The sequence below is a fragment of the Podarcis muralis genome, chromosome Z (assembly GCF_964188315.1).
Source record: "Podarcis muralis chromosome Z, rPodMur119.hap1.1, whole genome shotgun sequence".
NCBI lineage: Eukaryota > Metazoa > Chordata > Lepidosauria > Squamata > Lacertidae > Podarcis > Podarcis muralis.
In genome coordinates this window covers 45,194,737-45,207,997 of record NC_135673.1, presented here as the reverse complement: position 1 = coordinate 45,207,997, position 13,261 = coordinate 45,194,737, and the positions used below count along the sequence as shown (strand labels likewise).

At 45.5% G+C, this 13,261-nt stretch overlaps 1 protein-coding gene across 7 annotated transcripts in view; it reads right to left on the bottom strand.

Moving 5' to 3' along the window:
* ATP11C (ATPase phospholipid transporting 11C (ATP11C blood group)) overlaps positions 1–13,261 on the bottom strand; it is a 102,088-nt gene that overhangs the window by 38,514 nt on the left and 50,313 nt on the right. For all 7 annotated transcript variants that reach the window (XM_028715463.2, XM_028715459.2, XM_028715458.2 and 4 more), the window contains 9 exons: positions 11,430–11,480; positions 10,989–11,053; positions 9,419–9,500; positions 7,291–7,441; positions 6,989–7,186; positions 4,893–5,033; positions 4,472–4,629; positions 1,603–1,674; positions 723–796 (listed from right to left, as the gene is read on the bottom strand). In XM_028715463.2, coding sequence (XP_028571296.2) covers positions 723–796; positions 1,603–1,674; positions 4,472–4,629; positions 4,893–5,033; positions 6,989–7,186; positions 7,291–7,441; positions 9,419–9,500; positions 10,989–11,053; positions 11,430–11,480 — 992 coding nt within the window. The remainder of the gene's footprint in view (positions 1–722; positions 797–1,602; positions 1,675–4,471; positions 4,630–4,892; positions 5,034–6,988; positions 7,187–7,290; positions 7,442–9,418; positions 9,501–10,988; positions 11,054–11,429; positions 11,481–13,261) is intronic.

Below are 13,261 nucleotides of genomic sequence, written 5' to 3'. Positions count from 1 at the left end.
GAGAGAGAGAGAGAGAGAGAGAGAGAGAGAGATGGCTGTCTTGGGGGGGAACTTTTGCCTCCCACCCGTTAAATCCCTCTCCAGCATTCTTAGCCAGCTGCTTCTCTGCACACCCCTCTCATGTCCCTTCTTTGTTTTTCCTTCGCTCCCCACTTAAAATGTGGTTACAAAGCATAGATCAACATGGATCCTCAGGATCTTTGCATTGGGTCACCCCAAATTCACCATCAGATCACATAGCATGTCCATGGCTACAGCCTGCACCCAAAAAATCACGCACCCACTGTTGCCTGGGGCTGCAATGGTGCAAAAACGTGGTTACAAAGCATGGATCCACAGGGATTCTCAGGATCTTTGCATTGGGTCACCCCAAATTCACCATCAGATCACATAGCATGTCCATGGCTACAGCCTGCACCCAAAAAATCACGCACCCACTGTTGCCTGGGGCTGCAATGGTGCAAAAACGTGGTTACAAAGCATGGATCCACAGGAATTATCAGGATTTTTGCATTGGGTCACCCCAAATTCACCATCAGATCACATGTCTGTGGCCACAGCATGAAGCACAAAAATGATACATCCACTGTTTCATTCAGAATGTTTTTTCCCTTGTTTTCCTCCTCTAAAAACGATGTGCGTGTTATGGTCAGGTGCGTGTTATAGAGCGAAAAATACGGTAATAAATTCCATGGTGAAGAGAGAAAAGAGCTTCAACTCACCATCGTGCGATTTCACGAGAACACTCATTCGGCGACGGACACAATCAAAATCTAGAACATTCAGCAGTTCGTACCTTTTGAGGCAAGAAGGACAAAGAGCATTTAGAGTCTTGGAAGGTGGCTGGGAAACTCAAACCACTTATTACACTCAAACCCTACAAAAGTGAATCAAACAAGAACCCTGCATAAGCTTCAGTTAGCCGCTGCTCTGGAAAGGATAACACTCTGTATCTATTATGAAGGTATTTAGGAGTTGTAACTTGTGTAAATGAAAAGGGGTGTCTAAGTCAAATCCACCCTCCTAAGGGATGCTTATCTGGCCTCTGGGAAGAAAGGGGGCATGTCTAAAAGCAGGAGGAGGAGCAACTGTTGGCCATGCAGCCAGCCAACCCTTGTCCTTCAGCTCCTTTAAAAGCCTTAGCCCACTTAAGGATGCCTCCCCCACCCTCCTAAAAAAGAGAAAACTGTTTTGCGTACATTAATGATGGGTTTTAAAAGATGCTGGTACTTCTGGAATTCTAATGTGGAGCCAGCAGCGTCAGGCAAGGATCACAGAGAACACTTGCAAAACGCAAGGCTGGAGCTGCCCCACCTCAATTAAGCGATATAAAAAAGCAGCCCAGGTACACCTGCTGATTTCTGTACTGCTCTAACAGGTATCTGTCACAGCCCCGATGGCTCAACAGAAGCAGAAATGTGGGAAAACAGCAATGGGAACCAGGCGCTAGATTCAAGGCAGGCGAGTGAATTTTTTTTGTAAAAAACCATGCCTCGAAATGAGCCAATCATTTCTATCACCACCGCCCAGTATTAGGGTTTCCCTAACCAGGCTTCAGCTGCCTTGCGTGATATCGGGAGGCCTAGCCGCGGTCGCGCCTACCTTTCGATTTCCTTTTTTCGGTTCTGTACATTCATGAAGTTATTTTCTTGTCCTAGAAAAGTGAAACCATACCTGTCAATGAACAAAAAGGACAGAATGGCGTTGAAAAAAAAAAACCAACACACACGCACTTCAGATTTAAAAAGAAACAAAAAACTGACAGAAATTAAAATGAAATAAAAGCCACGTGGAGAAAACTCTGCTTGATAAGGCAATATAGGCAGCAGTTGTGGGAGCAGTTCCTTGGAAACGTAGGAAACCCGCACAAATAGTGCTGGACACAGAGCTAAACTTCCTGAGAAAGTCTCAGGTTTGCTTTTTTTTGTCGTTGTTGTTAAAAAGTTTCTAGTTTTCATGGATGAAAATACATTATCTGATGAAATCTCAGAGAAGTGACTAAGCTTTCCAAAGTCTGGTGAAAGGGGTGTCATATTCTTCAGCATTCCTTGCCCCCTTCGTAGTTCAACAAGAAGCGTCAGAATCAGGCACATTTGCTCAATCTGAATTGCTTCTCATGTTTCAGAAACCAGGCTGGACATTTAGCATCACAGGTTAGATGCTGCGAAACAGCCTTCTGGCAGGCAATCCCGCTGCTAATTTGCAGGTGATTCTTGAAGACCAGTTCATGCCAACAGGCCTATTTATTCATTTTTTTACAATTGTCCTGTGTTGTTTTTATTTTCTGAACTTGTTGTACACTTGCACACTGGCATTTTATGTGAGGTGGCTGTCTATAAATATTTTTAGAAATAAACAAAATGTACGCAAGATGTAGGACTGAGTTTGTGGGGGGTGAAGGACTTCCAATCGCCCATAGACGTGTCTGTGTGAGCGTGTTTAAGCAATGGAATACAGCAACTTCTGATCCTTGTATGTGGTTTGTGGGGGGCAGAGCATGTTCAGAGATTGCTCTGCACATTTCTTCTGTTTTGCTTGTTTTTAACTTATGGACAATATGACTGCACCCCCCCCATTGCTCTCTTGGCAAGCAGCTCGTTTATTTTTTGTCCATTAATGTGTTCCATTTTGCTGTTGCCCCTGTTTCAGCTGCTTTGCAAAACAAAACGACCAAAGGACTTTTAAAGAATTTATCTCTGCTGTACAAAATGATCTAAACTTTGATTTATTTATTTTTATTTTTGGCCACAGTTGCAACACAGGGGAAAAGGTTGAAGGACTCTGGTTCAGCCTGCGCTGACCTTAGAAGCATCAAATGCAACTTAAAACAAACAAGCAAGCAAGCAAAAAAAAAAAAGGGGGGGGGAGGGACACTCTTTTTCAGCAAGAGGTAAAGGACCAAGTCCAGTTGTTGGAATGTTCCTCCACTAATGAGACAAGAGTGACTGCTGTTAAAAAGAGTGACCACCCAGCAACCTACGTTTAGGCCAGGATGGGCAACAGGTGGGCTGCAGCCAGCACCAAGCCCAATTTTTTACACGGTCCCACCCTAATTTTGGAAGTTGTCAGTTGACTTCCCAGCTGCCTGGCCCCAGGAGATTCTGAAATGGCCTTGGTTTCAGAGAAAAGGGTGCCTAACAGGTGAAGTGACCTGAGCTGCTCAGCTCCAAAATGCACAGAGGACAGGTGCAATGTCATGGCCAAGGGAGAGAAGAAGTTGGCTATCCCCCAGTAGAAAGATTAAGAACCCCCCCCCCCATCTGCTTTACAAGCATCTTCTCCAGATGCATGCCACTGCCTCTACAATCACGCCCACACCTGTCTGAGTAGGCGGCAAAGACTCACTTCCAAGTGATTCACCTTCCTGATGCAGCTTCTTCATTTTAACGACTTGTTATAAATACTTCCATCCCACCTTTTCACCAGAGGGGCCACAGCAAAGTGGTAGGGCACCTGTTTTGAATGCAGAAAGTCCCAGGCATCTCCAGGGAGAGCCAAGAAATATGCCATGCCTGAAATCACAGAGCTGCTGCTGCTGCCAGTCAGTGTAAACAACACTGAGCTAGATGGTTAGGGATTGTATATCCAGTGTTAGTCCCGCACAAAGCAGACCAGCTGGAATTGATGAGCATGGGTTTCAAAGGGTATGTCTTTGCGGGTTGCAACCCTATGGTCCTATTTGCATCCGTTGGCTTACAACAATTTTAATAAACCACAAAATCCAATTAGAGTTGTCCCAAGCAATTGAAAACAAAAACAAAAAATTAAAAGACCTGACAGATGCAGCAGATAAAATACAATTTAAAAAGAAGGGGGTAAACCACAAAATAATCCTCAAACAGATCAAATGCTTGTAGACAAAGGACACATCTTGGTCAAAATAATCCTTCCTCTTCTGTTACCCTCCAGATGTAGTTGAATTACAGCTCCCATCATCCATGACTACATGACAACAGCTATTGTGGCTGACGCTTATTGATGCTTTCCACCATTAAGGCAGGAGGGAAATGGGCCAAGGAAACACCTGGGGATACTAGGGAAGTCTGGGGATTCTGAGACGTGCCTCAGACTGGTCTTGACAGAGAGAGTATGCACAATAACTCTGACAGGACCAGACCAGTGGGTACCAAAATGGCAGGACTTCCTCCTGTCCCTGCAGTTCTGAGCTTCAGCAGGTGCCCAGCCACGGTGGCTCCTAGCACTGCCCATGCATCAAGGGAATTCCAAAGCATGGCCTAAGTCACGGAAACCTACAGCCAGACCCCCCAACAACCGCAAACACCTTTAAGCCAAATTTCACCAGGCAGTTTCAGCAATATTTTCTTTACCACTCTCAGTACCCAAAAATGGAGAGTGTCCACCTGTGAGCATAATGGCCTCACGAGGAACATATGTGTACCGTTCAGTATAACTGAGTGGGAAGATAGATGTACTGGGAAGAGAGTGGCCTTGCCTCCGAAGCCATCCTTACTTTTGAGCTCCTTGCAGCAAAGCAATCTCGTCTGGGGAAGCGGCAACATACTTGCTCGTGCTGCCTGTCTGCGACCCCCCTGAATCCATTTCGTCTTTCTGCTGGACCTGAACTGTGTGGCAGAGACACAAAGCGCGAAGGAAGAGCTCTTCACGGTTCTGGGGAAGGGATGTAACAAAAGGAAACGAGAACGTTAGCAAGCAGGCTTCCTGTTCCAGGGATACAAGGAAGAAACATGGAGACATCGTCACAGGGCCAGCAGCTTCCAGTGCAACAGCAGTCAAATTTTAGTCTTGCTCCACCCCCCCCCCACGACAAGACAGTGTGCAGCCCACACATACAATACTTCAAAAAGCTTGTCTAAGTACTCTTGCAACCCTCTTGGTACAGGAAGTTGGGCTGCCCTGCACTGGATGCTTACCTTCTCTGCTTTTCCATGACCCTTCAATCCATCAACCTCTGTAATGGAATCGCCATACTTGTAGCCGTCAATGCTGCACTCGATGAACTCCATTGTGTTTTCTGTTAAAGTCCCTGTTTTATCAGAAAACACATACTCAACCTAAAAGAAAAAGAGAAATGGTTCCCAGTTAACGAGAAACAAAACCCTTTGCTCTTTCCCCCACCGGTGGCATCTATAGGAAAAGGAGGCCCACTTCACTTTTATATATGTGTTAAGACATAAAACGCTTTAGGAAGTGGCTTGAATGCTAAAATTAAAACATGCCTGTTACATTCTGATTTATGCCTCACATTTCCTGCAGCAATGGCCTCTGGTTCTTTACACTGTTTTCATTTTTATCCTACTCATTCTTCAAGGACAGATATACCCTGGTACCCCTCCCCCCTGCCGTGATGATCTAGTTTCGTCTCACTGTCCAGGTGAGCAAGCAAGTTGGTTGTTTTCACGTTCCTGGCCAGAAACTAATTTTCTTGGAAAACGGAAGAAAAGCAGAGATGAGCTACAACTTCCATCAGCACTGATCACTGGCTGTGTTGGCTGAGGCCGAAAACTGTGGGAGCCCTGCAGTCTGGAGGGACACAAGTTTCCCATCCCTGAAGCAAAGGGTGGAGAACCAAGGCTCCATCCCGCAAAGTGGCCTACTGGCAAGTCCACCTCACAGAGAACCCACTGCCTCCCCAGATGGGAGAAGACAGGCTCTTAGGAGGGAGAATTTGGCTGAGATCTTCTAGCTGCTGAGCCATGCCTTACACAGGAGCAAGCAGTGAAGCCCAGCTGCCCAAGAAAGGGAAAAACAAAAAAGTCAAACCAAGTTTCTATTTGCAAGAAAAACAGTCCCGCTGCAAAAGGAGGAGAAGAAGCGATTTTAAAAATTAAAAGCAGCACGACTAGGAGGATCAGCTGACATGTGCACAGCATGGGATTGGGAGCCTGACATTTCCCTGCATGGTAACAAGCATGCAAATCCTGCTTAGTGAGGCTAATTATAGCATCCAGCACTCAGGGGCCCAAAGAATCAATCTTTAGCGCTAATACATATTTAAATACTCTAAAAAGAAATCCTGTGTTGAAAGGAACACGAGAACCTAGAAGTCTCAGGTTCTGTTAAGGCCAGATGATTACGTCTTGGCTGGCTAAACGGCCTTTTAGAGCCACCGCACTGGCAGGAAATCTACTATCTTCTCCCTGACATGTTTGCTCTGCTTGTTTCACAACCAAGCCGTGCTTTCTTTTGTTTTGATAGTTGCAATATGCTTTTCTATAGCTGCATTGTTCTCATTAGGGAGGGCAGAAATAAACAGGATCTAACTGAGGAGAGAATGCTAATGGAATATCAAAGTAAAGGTGATCTTCCACTTGGATTGAGGGTCAAATCTTGAGCTCTCAGTATTTTGGAACTTGGAAGCAATTCTAAATTGATTTGGGCTACAACCCTAACCGCACGAGTAAGCCTCACTGAATTCAGAAAGACTTACTTCCAAACAGGACTGAGTTGTCAGGGTTAAGCAGTCAGTTCTTTTTTGAGTCCAGAACTTTAGTGAAAAAAATGTGAGCTCTGAAGGATTATTATGTTCCGATCTACACACAGTGTTGTGGGCTGGGGGAGAATTGGTACTTAATTTTTCTGCAGAAAATCTGTTGTTCCACAAGGACATTTGGAAGAATGAATGGATGCCGACTGCAGATTCAGTATTAGTCAAGCTTAGCACAGTGTGAGTTTTTAGCATTACTTATAAATAACAAGGACAATTAACTTGCTGAAGCAGATCACTCACTCTCCATGGCATCGGCAGCTTCTCCAATGCAATCTGAAAACTTCCCAAGCAAATTACTCTGATTAGCATTTAAAAATTAGTCCAATTTTACCTTGGGGAAATTTTCCAGTTTGGATTTTTCTGGAAAACCCATGTCACTGCTGACGCTTCAGGTCAGTTCTCACCAAAATTCAATACAGCGGTAGTTGTATCATTTTAACTTGGACCAACAGATTGTAAGAGACTAACTGCAGTGGGGAGGAGGGAAAGGTGAGAAAAAGGAAATGAGATGCTTCTGACCTGGCCCAGCTCTTCATTGAGGTCAGAGGTGTTCACTAAGGCTCCTTCATTGCAGCTCACATCATACATCTCTTTGTCCCATGAAATGAAGAAGGAGCCCAGGAATTTCTGCATCTCGACTGTCACGTACATGGAGACAGGGATGATGAAATTGAAGAGAACCATGAAGGACAGGAAATCGGTGAACATTTTTAAGAGCTAGAGAGAACAGAAAGATTGACTGTTGTTTTAAAAAGTACACAAGGGCAAACGCTAACAAATACAGAGGCGGTGGCAATCAAAGCTGAAGCAAGCCCAGTTACCTTGAAGGCTTCTTTGTCCTTTTGGGTTCTCTGGTTGTACCAAGGCTCGTCGTGAAATGGAACACTTTGCCAGACATACTTCAGAGTTGTGCATATAATAGCCTTGCCCACAAGAATGAATAAATAAACGATCAAGAACATGTTGATCGATCTGGAAAGGCAAAGTGTTAAAAAAGAATCGCAGTGGTTTATAGTATTACGCAAGCAGTGGAAAAACTCTACGCTGATAGAGACCTGAAAGAAACAATTCCAAGACTTATAAGGGTACAATACACTTCAAGGTTTGAAGCCATCCAGCCTTGTTTCAAGAGAATTGCACCGGAATTAGACCCCTCACTTGAATTAAACCACATTACGCTCATGCATATGTGAGGCTCTCTTTTAAAGAGTGTTTGAGACATGCAACTGACAGAAGATGCACTGGCCAGACTGCTACCTTGAGACAGATGGCAGAGAATATTGGGGCGCGCGGGAGGTACTGCACTGAATACCTATTTATTTCTGGTCTTAATCCAAAATGTTGATGTAAACCTTAGCAGGGGTGGGGAACAGGAACTCCCCTAACCCCCATGCCAAAGCTGACGGGTAGGTACGGCTGCCCGCACATCAGTTAAGCGACATGACGCTTTGAAGCACTTACAGTCATAGAATCATAGAACTGCAGAGTTGGAAGGGACCCCAGCCCCCTGCAATGCATGATTCTCAGCTGAAGCATTCATGACGGCCAGGCAGGACCTCAAAGCACCGTGGAGAGACCCATGCATAGTGCTCTGAAGTCCTGCTGATCAGCTGATCACCTGTGCTGCAGAAGACACTTTTGGTTCAGCCCAGCCCAGCCTCCTGCCAACCTGCCCACATGTGATTCAATCGTTTATTTATTTAATGCATTTATATGCTGCCTTTCTGGCAAAGAACCCAAGGCAGTTTACAATTTTAAAGGACAAAAAAGAATTATTTAACATTTGAAGTTTAAACCTGACTGGGGCGAGAAGCCAATCCAGGCCCTGTGTTGTCGTCGTTACATACATATGGTCATACATGATGTCAGGTGATTTGCGGGTGGGCATGGCTTGGCCAGAACAGAGTGGAGTGCAAAACAGGGAGGCCTGGCAGGGCTGTGAAACAGCTGAGGGATACAATAGCTCCTAAACACAGCCACTGAGACACTCCATTTCTATAGAAATTCCAGGGAGGAAAACAAGTGTTGTGGCTTTACAAAGAGGTGAGACCACCTGGGGGCCCCAGATTCAAGGTGGGGGCAGGATGACTGCCGCATTATCAGCAATCCAGTTCGGGATCCAATGAATCCTGGGCTGGCTAAAGCCTTTCCCACCTCCAGAATGCCTTGTTCTGCTGGTAGGGATATCTTCTACCTTCCCACACATTTGGAAGGCATGCAGAGAGTGACATGGCACATGTTTGTCCAGTCCAACCTTACCCTTTCACACACAGCGCATGTCTTATACAGGGTGTGTGGGGGGGTGTAGATTACCATCCCTCCTCAATTTTACAAATACCATATTTACTCGAATCTAATTTGGCCTTTTTTGGCCAAATTACGTTGTGAAAATGAAGGTGCACATTGCATTCAGGCGAATACGGAATGTGTCACAACCACAAAGCTGGGCTTTTCTTCTTCAGCATGTGCCATGTTCGAAACTCCCATTTTTCTAGGCGCATTTTGCAACAGGGGATTTCATTAGCGTGAGCAGTTTCTGAGCTCTAGGAGAAATACTGCCTCTAAGATTTGAGATTAAAACTGCCACTGTTGGAAGGAAAGAAGGAGCTTTTTTCTGCCTCCCCACTTCCAGCTACTCTCTGAAGACTGGAGAAAGGATTCTCATAAGAATATTGGGGGGTGCGTGCGCAGGGGAAAGACTAGACCATGTGAAAAATTAACATAGTATTTCAGCTGAAGTGCATTCAATTTCAGCATTGCTTTCTTGTTTTTTTTAAAAAAAGTGTGCCTAGACATTCCATTGTTGCGCCTTAGCTCCTAGCTTTCATATCTCTGTTTCCAACACTGGGTGTGTCTGAGACAAAGGAAGAAAGTTGAAGTACTATATACACAATCCAATTAAACAACAGTTGACTCAAAAGAGATTTACAATATGTCCAGGTAACCTACTTTTCAACTGCAGATCGCTTCTGTGATTTTCCTTGGTAGTTCAAAGCCATTTTGGTTTCCATTCCAGTATAGACTGCGACTCCTACAAAAATCAAAGCCACCGGTGAAATGCCCTGCAAACATTCACCTACCTGCTCCTTCCTAGGAAGGAAGTTTCACAATGACCCGTCCATGTAGGCAAGTACATGGGCTCACTCATGTTCCACAGCAACTGGTAGTCAGAGACATAATAAATGTAATAAACAGTTCATACTGCATTGAAGAATCATTCTCACTTTGCTGAAAATGAAGTCACAGTTGATGAGCTTAAGCTCAGGATAGAAGAAGAAGTACAACCTTGTGGTTGCCTCCTGACTGTCAAGTTATTTTGGGAGAGGAATTCAAACCAGAAATTTGGGTTTGGCCAGTTCAAGCAGATTAAAGTGCTCTATCGCACTGGCACAACAAATCTGCTTAAGAATTTTTCTTTTCTTTTTTAATCACTCTTTGCGCTTAGGGAAGTGATGGGGAAAAGCACTGGGAAATGGGGTAAGATCTGAAAAACCCATTAAATGCACTGAGAAATGGGGTAAGACCCTGCAAGCAAATAGGAATAAAGATCAGACATCATCCAGCCACTGTGCATGCTTTGTGCAAGCAAACCAAGATGGTAAAGGTAAAGAGACCCCTGACCATTAGGTCCAGTCACGGACGACTCTGGGGTTGCGGCGCTCATCTCGCTTTATTGGGCGAGGGAGCCGGCGTGCAGCTTCCGGGTCATGTGGCCAGCATGACTAAGCCGCTTCTGGCACACCAGAGCAATGCATGGAAACACCATTTACCTTCCCGCTGGAGCGGTACCTATTTATCTACTCGCACTTTGACGTGCTTTCGAACTGCTAGGTTGGCAGGAGCAGGGACCGAGCAACGGGAGCTCACCCCGCCGTGTGGATTCGAAACGCCGACCTGCTGATCGGCAAATCCTAGGCTCTGTGGTTTAACCCACAGCGCCACCCAAGTCCCTCTCAAACCAAGATGAGTGCCCATTTAAAAAGGTTGCCTGAGTGAGCCCTTAAGTCAAAAGTAAATCCCACTAATTTAAAATGTGTGTTACTAGTGATTAAATATGCATAGGAACCCAGCCCAAAACTTTTGTTTGGGGCAGGAAATAAACACCACACAAATTTGAGATTTCAGCCTTCTTCCCAACGGGTCCTCCCAGGCGTTGAGATAAGCAGGTGGGTCCCTCTTGGTTGTTCCACCTGGTGGTGGTAACGGCCCAAGAAACAGCGCCTGGGGGTGGCAGCCCCTAAACCTTGGGATTCCCTCCCTATAGAGATGTGTCTGGCACCTTCACTAGACAGGATTTCGGTGAATGCTGAAGACGCATCACTTCACCCTGACCTATGGCACCTGAGATGTGTGTTTCCAATGCCCAGCCCATTCCCGTGACTGTAACATGTTTTAACGGCCTTTAACTTCAAATTGTTGTAATGTGCCCTGGGAGAGGCTGGTGAAGGGCAGGTCTTAAATTCAATGCTAATAATAAGCATGGCTGAAATAAACTGGAAAATGTCAAACAGTTGCTTACCATAGATCCTAGGAGTGTTTTTTAATGTCGCTCCCTTCAGCAACAGGTTCTCGGGACCCAGTGCCCTAGAATGAAGTCAGACTATTAGGCCACTTACAAAAGGAAAGAAGGGTGGGGAGAGGGAGAGGGAGAGGGAGAGGGAGAGGGAGAGGGAGAGGGAGAGGGAGAGGGAGGGGAGAGAGAGAGAGAGAGAGAGAGAGAGAGAAGATGCATTCTGAAAATAACAACTAATATGGCAATGGTAAGGGGGAAGCAAGACAACACCACTAAGACGGTTTCATTAATGGGCAGGGAAAGTGAAAAATCAGTGCAAGGGATAGAGAGCAGTCAAACATCAAGCTGCTGATGTCAGCAATAGCCTTTAGGGAGGCGACAAGAGGCCAGCTAATTAATTACGAAACAAAGCATAGGGATAATGAACTAACAAAACAGCTGACTAACCTGGCTACTGGCTCTTGACCGTCCTTGTAGATGGTAATTCGGCCCACAAACCTGCCATGAGAGATGGGCACAAGAGGTTGCTTATTAAGCCCTGCTGGTAATTTGTAGGAGAGCCGCCGCAAATTATCAATGAACAAAAGAGGTGGGGAGAGAAAAGCAAAGGTGGGGAAGGACTGCAGAGCTCTCAGAAACACCTGCTCCACAAAGCAGTGGTGGGGAATCTCATCCCTGGGGGCCCCAAATGTGGCCCTCCAAGCCTCCCTATTCGGCCCTTGGGGCATTCCCAAGGCCCCACCGTTCTCCAGGCCACACCCCTCACCTGGCTTCTCATCAGAGATTTTATTTACTTTTGTTTGTTTATTAAAATAGTATACCACCCTTCCTCCTTAGTTCTCAGGATGGTTCACAACGTGGAATTACAATATAAAAACACAATATGCGTAATAAAAAGAAGAATAAAAAGGTTTTGTGGCCCGGAACTGTGATAAGGAAGGGGATGTTTGTGCGGTGTGCTTGTGTGTAGAAACGGCTGGCCTGTCAGGAAGGTAACTTAGTGTAGAAAGTTGAAAGCCACATTTGCCGCTCCACCCACTTTACCTGTGGCCCCACCTATCACGGCCACACAGCTCACAGAAGCTGGACCATGGTGGAAGGAGCCCTCAGGCTGATTAAGGTTCTCCCACCCTGTTCCAAACATTTGTACACTGTGTGCTATGCAAATCCAGCGAGTTATTCACCAATAAGTCACTCTGGGCAGCTCCCATCATATATAAAAATATAGCAAAACATTAAACCTTATAAAGCTTCCCTATACAGGGCTGCCTTCGGACGTTTCCTAATGTTACATAATTACTCATCTCCTTAACATCTGGTGGGAGGCGTTCCATGGGGTGGGTGCCACTACCGAGAAGGATAAGGAAGGAACGGTGGATGGGTGGATGGATGGATGGAGATATATATATATATATATGGCACAGAAGTACCAGAGACTAAATTTGTGAGAACCATGTTTCGAGGCATTTATTTTACAAGCAGTTATTCGTCAGTCTCCAACCCACCATCCTCCCTAGCATTTGCTAAACGCACATCTACCAAGCGCCTGCATTTCCTAGATGCTGCAGAAAAAGATTAAAAAGGCAGAGTCTGCCTTTAACCCGTTTATAGGCTGTGAGCTCAAAGACATGACACATTTGGGAGGAGGGAAGAGTACAAGGGAAGGAGAATCAATAGCAGGCCAGGGAAAGGGGTCGGTCCCTCCCTCCCATGCATGAGAAAGGGGGGGGGGGAGTGGCAACTGGGTGAGGCAGGCCAATGGATGGAAAGGGACTTGTTCGACATTTGCCTAAGGGCAATTAGACCAGGATCAATTTCAGAATATAATGAAGCACAGTCAACTTTCTCATATGGGGAAAGGAGATCAACAACTCTAAATTTGGGAATGAATTGAATTCTCAAAAAGAGATAATCTCACATGAGAAGGGTCATTTAGCAACTGCACTGAATGCAGAAGGTACCAGGTTCGGTCCCTAGCACCTTCAGGCAGGGTTGGGAAAGATCTTTGTTTGAAACCCTGCAGAGATCATAGAAACATAATCTTAAAGTTGGGTGGGACCCAAGGATCATCTAGTCCAACCCCCTAAAGCATCCATGACAGGTGGCCACCAAGATGCTGTTTTAAAACAGGGAGATGCTGCCTGTCAGTGTACACAACTGTGAGCAAGATGGACCAACAAGGTATGATCCTAATCTCCAATCCTGGCTGCCTGATCTCCCAGGAAACGGTGCAGATCCAGCTCGCAGCTGGTTAATGCAAATAAAATAGCAAACAGAAA